Raw genomic sequence first — 18984 nt, forward strand, 5'->3', positions numbered from 1 at the left:
CTTTAGCTAAATTAATGCTGTCGGCTTTAAAAGCGTCACAGCGGAGGAGTTGCCCGGCGTAAGGTTCGGTATGGTAGCTGATTCGTTTAGGGCAATGTCCGTAAACCACAGGCACGACGGGTCAATGCCAAGCGACAGCTTTTTTTTGGTCCAGTGTTTGTGGAAAAACGGGAAAAGGATTACACTGAAAGCCCTTTATTCACGTCCGAAATGTATATTTCTTTCACTTTGTTGCCTTGTTGGTGGCCAAATTGTTCATGCAAATTATGAGAAAAGGCTCAGAAACGGGGGACGTACACTTTAGTTACAGCAAACAGCGATGTAGTGGCCAGCCGTCCACGAATAAAGGATTACCAAGCCACAAAACACAGACCTTGAACCATTTCGGACGAACAAAGAAAATGGGTAAGGACGAGAGAGACTCGCTGTAGTATAGCAATAGGAACAAAACTGAACCGTTCCGCCGTGAGCCACCTGTTAGGACAACCAGTATACAACATGCGAATTAAAGATGAGGAATTAGGTTAAACTGCAGGTTTGTAACGGATTGTTTTTTTTTAATATATAACCCACCGTCTTCACCCATCCATCATCAAGAACCGCTACAGATGTCGGATTGTCAGCTGTCGTGACTCTGATATGTCGTAATCTCAGAAGCCCACCTATAGCTAAACAGACGAGATGTGTGATATCCGGCCTTTTTACAACAAAATGTTAAATCAGTGCGTGGGTCATTGCGTATAAAACGAAACATTTCTGTGTGCCCTTTCACTGGACTTGGCTGCAGGCACAGCTAAGTGCGCTGTCTTAGGATGACGGGTCAATATTTTTGACATTGCGTTCTGCGACATTCGTTTTACCAGCTGTGTCATTTAGTTTAATCGGGAAAGTTTTTATTTAGAAGGTGTCTTCTTTTCAAATATAGTGGTATTTATTCGCTGTAAATATTGAGGAAAACGTACAAATCATAACTGTTATATGACAGAAGCTACTATTTGAATAAAGTCAAAGAAGGAAATTAATAATTATTAAGCGAATAATTCAGTTTAAACATAAACAAGACTACCTTCCGTATTCCATATTTACTATTTTCAAATGCAATTATTTGCTTAATAATTTTAGTCATAATAAGCGTATTAATTACACAGAATCGCAATACTATTTTTTAAACTATTCAGTAGTAACTGTAGTAGTCGTCATGACAGAGTAGTAGGAATGTGCAATTGGCACGAATATTCTCCTTAGAAGTAATAAACAATGACGATCTGACTCAGACACTAAACATGACGGAAGTCTCTAGGTTTAAGTATAGTGACTGGTAGCGTCTCACTCTGCAGGGCTGTGTGCTTGAGGTACGGTGCAAGAGAGACACTCTGGCAGTGTGAATCAAGCAGAATTAAGAGATCTTGTTAAACCTGCTCATTCTTTGGGCTCTGTTCTGTGAATGGGTACATAGACATACCACCTACACCGACTGTGTGATGTCGTTTCTGTAAATGTTCGTCTGCTGCCTGTTAGTTGTAGGACTCATGGATTCCTCTCAAACTGCTAATAACAATTTGTTGGTTGATGCTTTCATTCGAAAGAGCAGACATTTTCACAGCTGGGTTTTTACTAAAACAATTCAGCTGGCTCTTGGGAACAATCACAGTGTCCTGTATGAGATTTGAGTCCTCACCAGTGTAGTTATGTGACCAGAACCCCAACCACTGCTCCCCACCTGTGTGATACTGATGATGTCAGTATTGCTCCCATTACCTCTGATGTGTTCATTAGGATACTATGCAGTAGACAGGTCTGTTATGGTTTTGTTGAGAGGCCTCGGCTCACCACTACTAATTCCTTACATGAATATAGTGCCTTTCATCCCAATGGATTCACAAAGCACTAGGATTGGGGTTCCAATTCCCAATCCTGGTGACCTGAGTCTCTGCAGTTCTGTTGTCCCACGTGGTCTCCCTGCTGTTGTTGCACAAATGTTGGTTGGCTCTCGACAGTGGTTAGCATTGCTGCTTTGCGGTGCTGGTGACCAGGGTTCACTTCCTGGGGTGCTGTCTGTGTGGAGCTTGCATGTTCTCCTTGGGTTTGACTAGGTTTCCTCTGGGTGCACCAGTTTCCTCCCACATCCTAAAGACATGTTGATAAGTTAACTGGCTTCTGGGAACATTGGCCCACCTGTGGGTGTTTTTTTGTGTATTTGCCCCTCAGTGGACTGGCGTCCTGTCCGGGGTATACCCTACCTTGCACCTGTTGCCTGCTGGGATAGGCTCTGGATCCACTGCGTCCCTGAATTGGAAGAAGCGGTTAGAAATTAGATCAGTGGATTGAAAGATGGAAAAAGATTTGATAAAAAAATAAATATTGAACAATAATTATTACAATCCATTTCCATTTGAAATGCTGTATCTAGGATACTGTTGCCAGGCATCTCAGAAATGTAGTGAGAGACCTTTTGTCAAGTCGTCTGTAGGCTGTAGCCTTTTTTCGATGGAAAGGTGCACTGGGTTTACTCACGTGCTGTGTTTAGGCATTTTTACAGCCTTTGAAAAACAAAGGCTTAATGGTTTCATTTGCAAATCAACTGATCACAAAAAACATTAAAATTAGAAGCATGTTACAAATGTTTTGTCTGTGCTGGGAGTTCTGTAAACAGTGAAGTGCTATTCGTCCTTTTAACCAGAAGAGGGCAGTGTTGACACAGCGCACTAAAAGGGAAAGGAGAGACTGATGCATTTTATTGAAGTCTGCATTTACAATGTGCTCCACTTTATTTTCCAAGAGCGATCAACACCTCCAGATGTCTCAGTGGACGATATATAGCCTTAAAGTATAATATCATGTAACGAACATTCATTGCAAGATGATATTGTAGCTTTAGTAGGTATAAAACTGTTCACAAAACAAGGAAATGGAAATCTTTACTGTGTGCTGATGATCAGCACAGACAGATAACATCTGCGCATTAGCAAGACTGAAAGAGCAATGATGATGCTGCAGTCAATCCAGAATTATTGTGCGGCCAAACCCCCGCTTTGCGTTCGAGCCTCAAACACCCTCACAAACTGTAAACAGTTCCATATAACAGTGACGAGCGACAGATCTGAAACCGTCTAGGTCTCAGACCAGACAAAGAAAACTCAATTGTTTTTGGAACATGTCTGGAGATGCTGGCTTTATAATTAAGGGTTCTGATTATGAAGAGTGTGATGAATCTGTAGGCGTTATTGCCGTTCTGTTACTCCATATGTCTATAACAGCTGGGTAAGGAGTGATAATTAATTAACCATCACACAAGCCAGGTGCACTCAATGACTTACTCTTGTTTGTCTTCTCTCTCTAATTCTTGTTTATACATTAACGTATTTTGTCAGCTTTACAGGCTTATTTCCTTTTCATATGGCTGTGGGCATCTTGCCTAGGTGTGGAAGAAGCTGTGCTTTTTTCAAGAAACGGCTTAGATGAAGAACCAAATGGACTGATTGGCTGAACCCTCCTTTTCGTGACCTGTTTTGCCTCTTGCAGCTAACATCCTTACCGTCTGTCTTTGTCCCGGAACCCAGTTTCGAAGAACAGCCCGGCCGTCTTTAAAGGGTGACTATGGAGAAGACGCCAGGTCAGAAGGATGCGATTGAATCCGAATCTGCCCACTGTTGTGTTGAGGATCCCCCAGTCGAACGCAAGTCTGGTGAAGACCTTCTGGAGGCATGTAAAGAGGAGATTGTGAGCAGCCAGGAGTGCAATGAATCAGGGAGCAGTAGTGACACTCGGGTTGCCAATATGGTCGACTCTGAAGTCAAAGAGACAGGAAGGTCTCGATTGTCGCCACCTGGTGGAAAATGTGAGTATTGCAGGCAGACCTCTTTGAATCTGTGTGTGGCACTGGGTAGGTGGTGCACTAATAATAATAATTGCTTACTCTTATATAACGTTTTTCTGGACACTCCACTCAAAGTTCTTTACAGGTAATGGGGACTCCCCTTCACCACCACCAATGTGCAGCCCCACCTGGATGATGCAACGGGAGCCATAGTGCGCCAGAACGCTCACCACACATCAGTTATCAGTGAGGAGGAGAGCAGAGTAATGAAGCCAATTCATAGATGAGGATTATTAGGCCAATGGGAAATTTGGCCAGGACACCGGGGTTACACCCCTACTCTTTTCTAGAAACGCTGTGGGATTTTTAATGAGCACAGAGAGTCAGGACCTCGGTTTTACATCTCATCCAAGGACGGCGCCAGTTTACGGTATAGTGTCCCCGTCACTATACTGGGGCATTAGAACCCACATGGACTGCAGGGTGAGCGCCGCCTACTGGCCCCACTAACACCTCTTCCAGCAGCAACCTTAGTTTTAACTAGGAGGTCTCCCATCCAGGTACTGACCAGGCTCACACCTGCTTAGCTTCAGTGGGTTGCCAGTTGTGAGTTGCAGAGTGATATGGCTGCTGGCTATAAATATAAATAGCTAAGCTATACACCAGCCAGTATCTGCCACACTAAACATTAGAATTTCTTATGGAGGGTACAAAAAGAAATTATGTTCTACATCGCATTTAACCTGGCTTGTTTAGTGGTAAAATATCCCACTTTGACCAATGTGCTAGGAGAAAAACAGTTCCTTTGTAGGGGTAATTTACCTCTTTATTTAATCAGCCTTTATAGTTTGCCGGAAAATATCATCCCTTAAAGTTACTGTTCAATTGCTTCAGTCTTAAAGTTGAAAGAAATAAGTGGACTTTTGCAGAATAGGGCTTTTGAGTGTCAGGTAACTGAAATTGTTTCATGCATTCTGACTTCTGAGAAAATGCTCTGTGACGATAAATCTGTTAATTCATGAAGCGCTCATTGACCCTTTTTAATGAAGTATTTATTGGTGCTCAGTAGAAGAGCCATATCAGAACCATAACCATTTGTGCTTACAGGAAACAGGTGTATGAAACCACCTTAAGAATACAATTGAATTTGATGAACCCTTTGGTTTGGTTGAAAGAAGTCAGACCTCAGTGTTGACTCTTGCAAATGTAGAAAGTGGGACATTTTTGGGTTCTTTGGGAGCCAAATTTTGTGTTGAGTAGTACTGCTGCCTTGCAATTCTTGGGTTCCAGTTTGGGCTGTGGTGCCTCCTGGCATTTTCTCCCTGTTCCATTTTCCTTCCACCTCCTGAGCATGTGAAGGTTAGGCTTGTTTGCAGCTCCATTTTGTACTCTACTTGGTTTACATACTGGTCCCTGTTAGCTAACCAAACCTGGAATGGCTTCTTTGTGGTACTAAACCTGTAACTTCCAGAAGACGATTAGTAAGAACGCTTTTTTTTGCACTTCATCCATAGGTGAGAGGGACCAGGACCACGTCTCTGGGCTGTCGTGCCCTCACTGCAGAGCCCATTTTTCCCAAGAGAGGGACCTCGCCAAGCACATGAAAAAGACCCACCTGGAGGAAATCGTCAAGATCCTTAAAACGCGCTCAGTGAACATCCAGAGCCTCACGGTGCACCGAAGCATGGGGAGTCCGCTCTCAGCTGCTCAGGTGCTCCAGAGTTCAGGGGAGGGCGGGGACAGGGCTGCACCCGACTCGTGTTGCTTGGACCACTTGAATGACAACGGTTTCCGCAGAAATGAGATTGTACCCCCAATGCTGGAGCACAATGACCTAATGGCGAAAACACAAAGGGCAGACATGTACAGCTGTAGCACTCGTCAAAAAGTCCAGAACAGGATGGGAGACAGAGGAGAGGATGGCATCCCAGGAGTGGAAAACGGCTACGACTGTGCCTGCTTCCAGGACCAGGATCCGGAGTTTGCCAGTAGCAGGCAGAACCTCTACGCCTTCGGGCACGGGCACTCGGACTCCTTCCCCCCGCTGGGATCGCCCCTGCGACACCTCCTCACCCCGTTCCACTGCAGCGAGTGCGGGAAGTTCTTCAAGGGCTCGGGCACCTTGAAGAGGCACCAGCGTATCCACACGGGGGAGTCTCCCTTCCACTGCGGCCAGTGCGGGAAGAACTTTAAGGACTCGGGCGCCCTGAAACGCCACCAGCGGATCCACACGGGCGAACTACCGTACCATTGCACCCAGTGCGAGAAGAAGTTCCGGCAGCTGGGGCACCTGAAGGAGCACCAGCGCATCCACACGGGCGAGACGCCTTTTCACTGCCCGCAGTGCCGCAAGAGCTTCAGCCAGCTTGGCAACCTGAAGACCCACCAGAGGATCCACACGGGAGAGACCCCGTACCGCTGCGACGACTGTGGCAAGAGCTTCCGGCAGATCCGGCAGCTGCGCACGCACCAGCAAATCCACACGGGCCACACCCCCTTCCGCTGCTCGGAGTGCGGGAAGGCCTTCAAGTGGATGTGCTCGTTGAAGGAGCATCGGCGCATCCACACTGGGGAGTGCCCCTTCGAGTGCCAGGACTGCGGGAAGCGCTTCAAGGGAGCGGGCACCCTCAAGAAGCACCGGCGCATCCACACGGGAGAGACGCCGTACCACTGCGGGCAGTGCGGCAAGGGCTTCAAGGAGTCGGGAGCCCTGCGGAGGCACCAGCGCATCCACAGCGGGGAGACCCCTTACCACTGCGGCTTCTGCAGCAAGAAGTTAAGCCGCGTGGACCACCTCAAGGATCACCAGCGGGTCCACAGCTCGGACAGCTGAGCCCCGTGTTTTCTTGTGCTGGTCAGAGGAGGGACGCAGGCAGGAGGGCTTGAGCAGCTGGCAAGAGCTCGTCGCAGGAAGGTAATCCAAGGACTTGGCATGGTGGAAGGGACCACCACCAGGGAAGTAGATGGCAACAATATGAGCAAGCGGAAATTGGAGTTAGAAAATGCTCCGGTTGGTATTTTGGGTTTGTTTTTTGGGGAATGAGCTGCATCACCTAAAACATAGTGGTGTAGAACTGTACCATAAGTGATAGAATCCCCATGCAAGACTCAACAATGCAAATGGTGAAATGATTTTTTTCAAGAGAAGTAGTTACAGCATTTTAGGGTTGGAAAATGGACCTGTGTTGAGAGGCAGGATCTGAGGTTATGTTGCCAGCCTGATCATTTTGTATTTTTAACAGATCTGGATCATACTGGAAAGTGCAACGGTAATGTCTCATGCTCACATACAGTATCTTTGCACATCTAGTTAGAAAAAGGCTGACATGTATCATTGAGTGGTATCTGTTTAATAAGGCCAGTCTGTTGGACACACTCATGGCTGCTGCACACATGATCTGTATCACATTGAAATACAGTAGATCGCTAGCTGGGGCAGCTTGGTTAGAAGGTCACGTGAGCCATGCTGAGATTCTTGAAACAGGTGAAACTGAAGTCACCAACCTATCTCCATTTCAGAAAGGGCTGAGTTCTGTTCAAGACCCGTGAGCTAAACAATCCTGAGTTTAGCCTCAGGATCAAAAGATCAAAAGATAAAATCAAAAGAGTAAGATTTAGGTAGTAAATGGCATGGAATATCCACCCTCACTCAGATGTGCTGTCTGAAATGTAACCAATCAGACCTCTGCAGAAGAGAAAAACACTCACTGTGGGTGTGTCTGATAGGGTGTCACTCCTACAGTGGACATGTCTGATACATTGTCACTCTCAATATGGGAGTGTCTAACATACTGTCACTCACACTATGGGCATGAGTGATCCACTGCCAGCCCCACCAGTTTCTGTTCATCATGAACAGTCTAAACAAGAAAGCACATCAACTAAGTCCTTAATCGGCAGCAGAGATGTAGAGCTCAGCTGAAGGGAAACCAGGAGATTCAGTGTTCTTCCGGGTGCAGAGTTGGGAACCAACAAGCCCTGTTTGTACTGAAACAAAAAGTGTGTATGTTTCAATAAAAGTGTTTATAGTTAAAATGAAATGTATGCTGTTTTTATTTTTCTTTGTTATTTTACTAAGATTTTAGAAATTGACCTAAATTGTCCCAAAATTAATGAAAAGCATTTTAATAAGATCAAATTGTAGAGGAGAGTCTCTGTTTTTAGTTTTTCTGCAGCAGGTCTTTTTGTCCATTTGGTCCAAATTTGGTCCATTTATCTACCTTTGGAGATCTTCAGTCATAGTGTGGTTCTTATCTTTATGGTATTGTAACTGTATTTTAACAGAAGACAGTCACGTTTTGTGATTGTGAGACAGATCCCAAATATTCACTGTCAAGTATTCAGCGGGCACTGAGGTCAAGAAAGCGTGTTTTGAATAATTAACTCGCAAGTAACAGAAATTTCAAGGCTCACAGAAATGTCCTATGCTGACAGATTAAAAAAGTCTTGAACAGAGAAGACAATGAGGGGACCTGATTCAAGTATTCAGACCTTTCACAGACATTGAAGAAGGCATCAACACTAAAACAAGGTCCAGAGGACACTAGTCCAAACGACAGTTTGAATCTGGGAATAGAAGGCACATCTTTTCTTTATTCAAAGGGACTGTGGAACAAGCTGCCCAGCCATATTGTTGAAGCTGATGCCCCTGGCTTCTGTCAGCAACAGGCTGTATGAGGTTTTTATGGCAAGTAGTTACTAACTACCAAATGAGATAGGAAAAATAGCCTCTTCATGTTTGCAACCTTTATTATGTTTTTGATGTTTCTCTTTAGTGGAGGATATATTTGCTGCAACACATTTCTTCTCTATGTTCTGCCTGAAGCTGATGATTTAAAAATCATTTGTTGACAGTTCTGTTAGATTATCACCCTTGATGCAGAAACAATTATGTGGATTTCGATAGTACACATGACTGTTCCAGCTGTCCAAAGGCTAGTTCCCCTGGATCCAGATGGAGGGGATTTTAGTACAAATGGGTTCAGGTCATTGAGAGTCTTGGCAGAGAGCAATGGGTTATTCACATAGTCTGTGATTTGAAGTTTAAGGTTGTCAGTGGCTGATCTCATTGTTTACAAGGGATGTGGAATGCACACAGTATAAAAAACTATGACGATGCCAGTTTTTAAAACCGTCATTTGAATTCGTTGTGCTTTATGACAAAGGTGGAAATGTACTGATAAATCTGGTTGGAAGACACTGCAGATTGAAAATGACCAATGAAGTCCATGCTTTCATCTGAGAAGGGCACCTCTAACAAATTATAGTGTATACATTACAGTGTACTACTGGTGCAAGACTAAATTGTACTTCTTGACTCCTTTTTCAACTGCTTGTGCAAAAATCTATATTTGTGTGCATTACTGGAGAAATACTAATTGCATAAATTCAATCAGAATCAGTCTGAAAAATTGTTCAAAAGGGATATATCATCTCCCTGATGTTTACTGTTCAAGTGTCAGATCCAGTTTATTTTACTGTCCTTTGTATGGTACTGCCATATACTTCGTATTTAATACCCACTAGTGTCAAATCATGTAGGGAGAATAAAGTTCAGAATACTGGGCCCTGACCGGAGAACCCCTATCGCTTCCAGTTAGTAGTGTTCCAACACAGCTTGTCATTTGTGGTGAATTGATCCCTTTATTGGATGTTTAGCTTGATTAGACTCTTTTCAACATGTTTCTGTCTCCAATCATTGGTTTCAATAAACCCTCTATTCTAGGTGTGTTGCTGAAAAGCTATCAAAACACAGTTATGCTCATTCACTCATCAGCTTGCTTCTGAAGATGTTTCTGGGTTCTATCCAAGTTCTAATGAACTGAAGGAAAAGGAGGGAGTGAGTCGCTTATGAGTTGATAAATACCACCAGTGGAAGGAGCATCAGTATTTACTGTACAGAGAGGAGTGCGACCGACCAAGGAATTCACTCTGTTATATTGGGTGAGGTTGGCATATGGGTAAGATTACTGCAGACCAGAGGCTAAACCTGAAGAAATCTCCAAAATGTCGAAAATAAAATCAGTAATTACTGATCAAAGAAAACAAACAGTTTCTGCAACAATTCTAGTCAAGCTGTTCTAGAGAATAAATGAAGTGTAAATCTGGTACTTACATCCAAAACTTGTAGCAGATTAGCATTGTAATGTGACATTACTAAAGGAAAAAAGTGAACATATACTGTTGTTCTTTTACTAATATCTGATTATTGAGATACAAAGAAATGCTTAAACCAGTCTAGGTCTGAGCCAAACGAGGATTCCAATGAAGCCTGTGTGTGTAAAACAGCTACAAAGGGTAATGGAGAGCTGGAAAATAGATCCCTGGAACTCGAGGAAGCATTATGACAAATAGGATCATCAACTGTTTGTGAAAACCCAGGTTTGGGTATTTTTTCCTACGTGTACATACCCCTAGGCCTGATGAATGGTTAAAAGGTGCCCGAGAATTGGACCTTTCACAGAGGTTCGGGGAGTTTTGGATAAGCTTTGTGAGTATATAAAAGTGATTTGCAGTAGCTTAAGCGCTGGAGGCTTGAGCTCTGTAATGTGTAGTAACATTACGATAAGTATGATGGGACAGACCTCAGCTAGTCATTAAGAATCCAGAAATGGGTTTCCATCGCCTCCTGCTTGCATGTTTATCTGGTTAACTCAGTGAAGGTCATATCAAAGTAGGTGCATTCATTGTTATCAAGCTGGAAAAATCCATCCCCATCCATCCATTTTCTAATATGCTTATCCAATTCAGGGTTACAGGGGAGCCAGAGCCTAGCACATCAAGCTGGGGGCACAAGGCGGGGTACACCCGGGGGAGGACACCAGTCCATCAGCAGGCACACAGAAACGCACACACCCGCGCCAGGGCTAATTCTCCCAGAAGTCAACTAACCAACCAGAATGTTTTGGGACTGTGGGAGGAAATCAGAGCAAGCGATCAAGGGGAGAACATTCAAACTCCACTCAGATAGCACCCCAGGAAATGAACCCAGAGCCCCAGCACTGCGAGCAGGCAGCGCTAACCGCTGTGCCACCATGCCGCTTGAGCTAGAAAAATGATAACCTTCATTGTGATGATCTAAATCTTCAGAGTCTCCAGATTAAAGTATGCTTCAAAACAGCATTCTTTTTCTATCTTGTCATATGGAGATATTTGTAGTATTATCACTTCCAAGCCGACCACCACCGCCTTAATTGCTAGATTTTTTGGTTAACACGTTTATCCAAAGCAATTTATATTTGTACCCATTTATACCGTTGGGGATTTTATTAGAGAAATTCAGGTGACATATCTTGCTCTGGGGTATAACTGCAGTGTCTCAGCAGGGATTTCACAACCAGTTAGAAGTCTAGAACCCTGACCACAGCTCCACAATATCTCTTACAGGTAGGGTGTCAAAGCCTCTGTGCAGGGTTAGTAAACAATACATTCATGCAGTTAAAGAACAGACAGTGCAGTCTGTTTTAACCTCCTGCCCTATTAACCAGGTGCTGCTGATTAAGATGTTTTAGAGTTTCCTTATTTCAAAACCTCAAGTGCCTCTGTTGTGCAGTATCAATTCTGGAAGACATGTAGACACAGTAATTTGGGAGTGCAAACTGTGAGGGAGAACCTTACAAGGAATAAATGAAACAGATCGACAGACAGATTGGTTTTTGGAAGTTTTTTTTTCTTTTTCCAGCATAAAACTGAAAAAAAAATCCAAAACAATTCTTTATTTCATTTCTTTCCAAGCTGTGTGGTTTTTTAAGACTTTACAGTGAGATCCTGTTTGCTCCATTAAAAAACAATATTTATAATAAGATCATTTCTTTTTTTTTCTTTACCAGTAGAAAACATTTGGTTGCAGTACTCAAGTTTACTTCACAAAATACGGGACGAGATCCTTGCTCTCTGTCAAGGAAGGTCACAGTGATGTGGTGGATGGTGTCACAGGAGACAGGGAGAAATATCTGACCCACACTCTTAGAGAGACTCGTAGAGATCACATTTGAGACGTTTTGAGATTGAACAGGACAAGAACCCCCCCCCCCCCCCAAGTCAGATTCCAGCTTGAGGAAAAGAACACCTATTGCCCCTGCACAAACTATTAGTATTCATTTATTTCCTGAAGCAAAAATCATTTTTGAGGAGTGGTTTAGATGCCTACTGCCTGATTTCACCATCATGGATACGCCTGAAAGACCCCAGATCCCTGTTTTTGCTCTACAGGACATTGCAAGTCTCCCACTGGATGGGAAGAATTTCAGTGTCCTTCTGTGCACCTCAATCAAAATGTCCAAACTCTGTTGTGGTACTCTGGGATATCTGCCAATCTCGGTTTTGTTTTTTCAAAATATAATCATTCAGCATATAAAAAATGTTGCTACAAAACAGAGGTCTGCAGTGTAAAATAGGAAGACTCGAGATCTTTTTTTCTTAACTGTCTTTGGGATTGGACTTTGGGTTCTAATGTCAACTCATGAATACAGGTATATGTTTTCTGTCGAGGAATTTGGGTTGTGAATCTTTTCTTAATAGAAACTAGACTTACTTTAAAGACAGACGTATTAACAGTTGGACAGTTTGAAAGCTCCCTAGTCATGACAGAAGGGGTCTAAAGAAGAAGACAATGATCAGTCTTTCAGATGACAGACAGACTTAAGATTCTGATGACTTTTGAAAGGGTAGTGTTTGTTTAGCCAGACAGCTGAAGATGTTGAACGTGAAGAAATGACAGAACTAGAGAGCAGACGATGACATTAGGGTAGCAGGTGGTGGCTTTAAGTTAAGTGATGACGATGGAAGAAAGTTAAGTTTTGGGTTGTTGACAATATTGACTCTGATATATGTAATGACTTTCAAACAGTTTTGGTAGAAGTTGTGAAACTTAGAAGATGGCAATGAGAGTTTAGTCGTCGTCGTCATCATCGTCATCATCATCATCATCGTCGTCGTCATCATCGTCGTCATCATCGTCGTCATCATCATCATCGTCATCGTCATCATCATCATCGTCGTCATCATCATCGTCGTCATCATCGTCATCATCATCATCATCATCGTCGTCGTCATCATCATCATCGTCATCATCATCGTCATCATCATCATCATCATCGTCATCATCAGGGGTGATATCCCCTTCCAGCACATCTTCAATCCAGTCCTCCAGCTCGTCTGCTGTGGGCATGTCATCTTCATCATCCATTTCCAGCCATTCGCTGTCCGCCTGGAAGAGAAGGGGAGGAGTGAGGCAAAGGCAGAGCTCGGAACAGGGAACAAGAGTGAGAGGACTGGACAATGGAAACAGAAGGGGGCTAGGGGAGGGTGGCGAGTAAGGAAGAATGAAGAAGTGTTAAAAGAGAGGTGGCCAAACTCATAAAGATAATTAATTAAACAGGAAACGGGATAACTCACATCTTCAACATCGACAACCCCGATCTGAGGATAGGACAGGTCAATATCAAAAGTCTTCTCCCAGTAGGGAACAAGCTGGAAGAGAGAAGAGAAAGGCTCACTGGATCTGTTTTACCATCTTCAATAGGTGACGTGTATGAAAAAAAATATTCATTAAACGGTGGCTTAAGCGAATTGGCAATTAGTAGCTTATCTGGAAGGGCTTGGGAGGTGCGATGAGGGTTAGTCGTTCTGTATCTGTTGTTTGTGAAAGATCACGCATCAAAAGTGTTAATGGAGTAGGAGGGACGATAAGAGCACTCTAAGCTGAATTTTTTATTGTTTTATTTTAGGGCAGAAAAAAGTAATGTGGACAGTCAAGTGTAGGACACCAATGTCCAGAAATGCTGCATCGATATCTACCACTAAGACGGAAGAGACTTGTGCAGGGTAGTACTGAGGCAGAAAGATGTGGCTGCTCTCTCACCCTGTGAAGTGAAAAAGGGCTCCCTCTCTCCAGTCTAGGTCCCTCTCAAAGCTTCAAGTCTGAACTGTGCCCACATCCCCTATGAGAAAGGATGGTCAGTCCAGTGCTGGACATTCTTTTGGGCTTTCTGAAAACTAGTCTACACCTCCAAACTAACATTCCCTTTGCCTCTATGGAGTTTATAATGAAAATTCGGGAGGGATGACAACAACCAAGTTCAATCAGACTCAGATGTCAGTAATTTGCAATCAGTCCTGATGTCATTTCCTCTCCTAAAACACTATAAATACTGTGCTGATCCCCTTCTCTTCCTCACTCACATCTTTCTGCATCCCACCTCCACCCCCTCTCCACCTCTGCAGCTGCCTCCCGGTCACTCATCTCTCTACATGGGGGTCTCCCAGCCCCTTCGTCCTCTGGTCAGGAGGGCAGCCCTCAGACAAGCAGGTTAAACCAAATTTTCACTGAACACTCCATAATCCTCCCATAATCCTTAATTCTTGGTGTGAACTCTGAGTAAATTGGAATCTCTGCCCAGCCTAGTGCATGGGCTTCATCGAGGCTAATGCAATATTGTAAGAATGGATGATGGGGTGTGTGATACAGAAAGAAATGTAGAGTAGATTGTGTTTTAGCACTTGGGAAGCCATGAAACAAAGTAAAGGAATCAAGCAGAAGAAGGAGCAGAAACGAAGAACTTCAATGTCACAGCAAGATATGTAAAGTTTGATATTTCATGCAGTCTTTCAATCTGGAGAAGCATTTAAAAATTAATGTGGTAAAATATGATTTATGACGCAACCACATCCCTTCACAGACATTTGTCTAAACTTAGTGCCCTCATGATGTTCATAAAATCTATTCCATAGATTCCAGTCTAGAGGGTGACTCAATTCCATGTGACAGACCTGGAACTAGCTGTGCGAATTACACCTCAAACTCGCAACAAGCCTCAGTCTTCTGAATTCAGTTTACATACACTGACAGGGAAATATAATAAAAAAAGATCAGTTAAAAGCGACCTTCTTTCACTCAAGAAAGTACTGCTATTGGGGTAAAGGGTGTATTCGGTACGCTGAAGCCACAAAAAATCTAAAGCATCAAAAGAACTGAAAAAGGCATAAGCAGTGAGCAGGTGTGTTAGATGGTTGTTTGTCAAGCATTTTATTGTTAGTACAGCTAGTGGCCTACCAGGGGGAAGTCATCAGGGTCAATCCAGATAATGCTGAGGTCAGGGTTGTCTGTGTTGTCCTCTGCAACTTCCTTCAGGATTTCCAGGAACTCAAAGCCATCTGACAAGGTATGACAGGGAGAAATATGGAGACAGCAAGGATGACTTTCAGAATTACCGACCCATATCACTTCTAACTTCAGAATGCAATGCAGACAACAACGACAGCTTTGCCTTTGACTTTTGGCACAAAATATCTTTGTATATTTACTGGTTAGTTCCTGGTTATGTTCTCTACAGGGTTTCTGTTGAACATTCTGTTTGGTTTGATGTCTCTATCTTTATTTTACAATCTACTTTATAAAATAGATTATTTTATAATCTACTGAAGCAGCATTTTCACCTACTGTATTGTCTAAATGTTTTAATCTGTTGGTTGCCTGGCTGTCTTTTAATGATTAACATAATGGCTTAATTATTTTGTTTACTTAACATGATCTCTATTTATAGAATAATATGTGTGGTTAATATGATTGTTAACTAATTATCAGTACGATCAACATCACAATTAAGAGCTGCTTGTAGAAAAAATGGATTGGAGTGAATTTGAAAAAAACTACCAATTGAGTAGCACTGGTTTAAACTGTAGGGTCAGAACTAAAGCTACAGTGACATGTGTGGTCATACAATCCAGTTCATTTAAAAAGCTTTTTGGTTTATTCCACCCAGCAGTTATTGTTACTGGTTTATTTTTCGGTAGATTTATAGCTGAGCTTCCTCTACCTGGGTCAGACTCTTCTGCAAAAGCCACAATATGTTTGCCATCAATATCGTCTTCCTGATAAAAGAAAAAAAAAGAAATTGGTTTACACAAAGCATCCTTAATAAATCTGCAGTCACACAGTGCCAACACAATGCACAGCACATCTTTCTGAAATACACCATCATTCAATTAATGCCCAGATGAATGTTTTCTGAAGGTTGGTGTACAGATTGTTTTTTAAATCTCAAAAACAGAACAAAAAAATCATTTTAAACTGCAACATGAGAGCTGAGGTAGATCTATGGTTTTGAACATGTCTCCACACAAAGGGTTGTCTGCGTCTGGAATAAGCCATCAGCTAAACTGTTGAAACTGATATCCAATCCAAAGATTTTATCCAGCAATTATATATCCAACAATAACCATCAATATCAGATGTTCTTTCACAAAATGGCTGGATAAGACCTATGGACCAATTACTCCCTGCAAAATCAAATGAACTTAATGAATCTCCTTGAACCACTAACAACCTTTCTCATGTTGTTTGACTTCAATTGTGACATTACATTAGAAGATTTGTTCTTAAGTGTATAAAATATCATAATCTGCCATTCTTACCCAGGTTTCATACATATTGTATGGCTCAAGTTTCCTCAGTGTTGGTCTGAAATCAAATAGATAAAAAACATTAAAAAACGTATGTGAAAAAGAAAAATCATATGTCCTCATATTTAATTTGAGCTTAGATTTCTGGAAAATCTATTATTTTTTAATGTTGTGCAGAAAGTAGCTCAAAGGCTGAATTTCAGCTTGTTATGTACATTTCTATGGGGACCATAGACTCCAGTCAGCATACATGATGAATCATTCTAATTGTTTTAGAATTGTCATCTGAACCAGTGAACGCTCAACCCTTATAGTATAAGTTATACTCAAACAGACTAATAAAACATAAAGAGATTCCACATGTAATGGCATTCAAGTCCTCTGCACGATTAAGAAACCCAGTATATCACACTATATATCTTGCCTACTTCCACTCTTTCCTGTATATATATATAATTCTATTTCACCATCTGAACTTCCCATGGAGTATTTATCTCACCCTGCTCCCACCACCCATCTTCACCCTTACGGGAGCTCCCCAGCTCAATCCTCACAAAAGTGAATGGTGTTCTGTCAGACTCGTCCTGATGGCCTGGTGGCCATTTTCTTAAGCAGAGTTATGCCAAATAACCTCTGATAGATTAATCCCTCTTTCACCTTCATTAGAATCTGACAAATCTATTGAATTCAGAGTTTTGTGTCGGCAGTCACCTCTCGTGGTCTTCAATAAAGTCAACAATCTCGTCCTCTGTGTAGGGCTTTCCAGGGATGACAATGGGTTCATCCATGAAAGGCTCGTAGAAGTCTACCTCATTCAGTTTCAGGTCCAGTTTCTTTGCAATCTAGTGGACAAGTGAAAAAGAAAATCACTGACACTCAGCAGACCTAGAAGAGATACATTAATCCCACTAGGACTTCAAATATCCCTCGATGTAAGTTACACAATGAACACAGCAGTGTATGTGTCAATGAATAAAATTTTACAGAATCAAACTATTCAATCAATGAGCTGTCACAATATGTGAAGTGGATCAACTTCATATTTCAAAGTACATACAGTCCTCAACGTACATCAGAGTTCAGCTCCCTATTCCATAAATTGAAATTTATGTAAGATGAATTTCGTCCATGAGCCATGTGCACAATAGGTATTTTGTACTGTGATATCAGTAGGTTCACATAAATATATTTTTTAGTATAGTGGATACAGTGTCTTCTGCAACAAAATAAAAAAAAAACATGCATTAAATAGACTCTTTAGGGAAAAAAATGAAACTCAGGGATTGAACAGCAGAAAGTATTTAATAAAGTATTACAAGGCTGTAGATAGATTCCACGGGTTACTTTTTATAAAAGGTAAAAAAATAATAAATTTACGGGGATTTTATGTTAAGTTGAATGTATGTAAGTTGAGTGTCATGTAACTTGGGGAGCACCTGTACTACTGTGCTTCCCCTCCCCCCCTAGATTAGCTGCATTTGGTCAGGAGGGGTCCTGTGGTTGAAGATGACACAATAAGGACAGCTGGCAAGTGACATATATCACCATATAGTCCCAAAGCAACCCCACAGAACTCCAAAACTATTGAGACAGAAACCACAAAAAAGCACTCAAGAACCATTATTGGACAGCCTTACCTTAGGATCAAAAGTGACAAAGAAGTTGATGTAGGGATGGAATTCTTCAGCTGCGTCTTCATATTCCTTGTAGTCTGAAAATGGAAGCAAATGGTCAGAATGTTTTTTCAGCCGTACCAACCCTCTATGCACACAGTAGGTATATAGCCTTCGTTTCATAAGGTGTACCCCCCCAGAGGCTTGATTGAGTTAACGTTATTACTTCAGAAGCAATAAACATAAAAATAGAAATGGATGCAGTACATTTTCATAGGCTCACGGTATGTAGTTTACTAGATCTGTTGTTACAGTGTCATGTATTTGACATATTTAATCTATTTGTACAGTGTATGTTAATTGCATGGAATTCAATCTTTTCTTTAATGGAATGTTGACCGATGTGGAATCTGGTCATTTAAAATCAGCACCACCCTCAAAGAAACAGAAGGATCAAGGAATGCTGTACTGTTTTCATGCCTGCTGTATGGGTATCAGCCTTTTGAGTTATTATTGCAAGGCGGTATTGTTATAACTAACCAATGGCTGAAGCAGGCTCTGCATGATGCATGAAGCAAAGCTGTCAAATAGAGACTCATTTAGGTTTTGCCCTTATGCAATACCTAAGTACAATCCTACCACTGCCCAGCAGGCGGCACTGTCAACACATCATCCCAGGAACCAGACCCATCACAGCATAGATGTGACATTGTCTACAGAGTCTACATCTATCCTAACTGGAAATGACCATCTGGCTTTTGGAATTCCTGGGATGTTTTGAAACGATGCAGGTTGCCTTTAACTTGAAATAACTTAATGTCTAAGTTAAATATGATGTGTCTGCTGAATGTATTCTCTTTCTTGATTACTGTGCACAGCAAATAAGTTATGCTGATTGTCCTTTCACTATGCTTAACAGTGACCTGCAGGAGTGACATGCTGATTAATGTTACTGGTTAAACTAGCTTACTATTACTTACTATTAAACAGATAATTTGTAAGAACCTTCTCATGTATAATTTAATTACAGAAATAAAATACTTCTTGAATGGTTGCGACACTTTTTACTCATTTTCATTTCATAAAAGTAATATTGTACAGCCATGTATAATATTAAGCATGTCAACACGAATTGTCCAATTAGTGAACGCT

At 42.0% G+C, this 18984-nt stretch overlaps 2 protein-coding genes across 4 annotated transcripts in view; one reads left to right on the forward strand and one right to left on the reverse strand.

Moving 5' to 3' along the window:
* The first annotated feature begins 61 nt into the window (after positions 1-61).
* LOC148660021 (uncharacterized) lies at positions 62-7857 on the forward strand. Of its 2 annotated transcripts, XM_088637643.1 has the most exons (3): positions 62-535; positions 3561-3838; positions 5332-7857. In XM_088637643.1, exons 2-3 carry the CDS (start codon positions 3598-3600, stop codon positions 6648-6650), a joined length of 1560 nt encoding a protein of 519 aa, XP_088493769.1. In that variant the 5' UTR covers positions 62-535; positions 3561-3597; the 3' UTR covers positions 6651-7857. The 2 variants fall into 2 exon arrangements, with proteins under 2 accessions (XP_088493769.1, XP_088493768.1); XM_088637642.1 differs by lacking the exon at positions 62-535 and having other exon boundaries at positions 560-3838.
* A 3608-nt stretch (positions 7858-11465) lies between these two features.
* The window catches only part of casq1b (calsequestrin 1b), a 41260-nt gene continuing 33741 nt past the window's right edge, over positions 11466-18984 (reverse strand). For both annotated transcript variants that reach the window (XM_088637738.1, XM_088637739.1), the window contains 7 exons: positions 17857-17930; positions 16931-17061; positions 16232-16277; positions 15634-15688; positions 14871-14971; positions 13214-13288; positions 11466-13025 (listed from right to left, as the gene is read on the reverse strand). In XM_088637738.1, the coding sequence (XP_088493864.1) occupies positions 12708-13025; positions 13214-13288; positions 14871-14971; positions 15634-15688; positions 16232-16277; positions 16931-17061; positions 17857-17930 (800 nt within the window). In that variant the 3' untranslated portion in view covers positions 11466-12707. The remainder of the gene's footprint in view (positions 13026-13213; positions 13289-14870; positions 14972-15633; positions 15689-16231; positions 16278-16930; positions 17062-17856; positions 17931-18984) is intronic.

Source organism: Lepisosteus platostomus, chromosome 6 (assembly GCF_059453375.1).
Source record: "Lepisosteus platostomus isolate fLepPlt1 chromosome 6, fLepPlt1.hap1, whole genome shotgun sequence".
Lineage (NCBI taxonomy): Eukaryota > Metazoa > Chordata > Actinopteri > Semionotiformes > Lepisosteidae > Lepisosteus > Lepisosteus platostomus.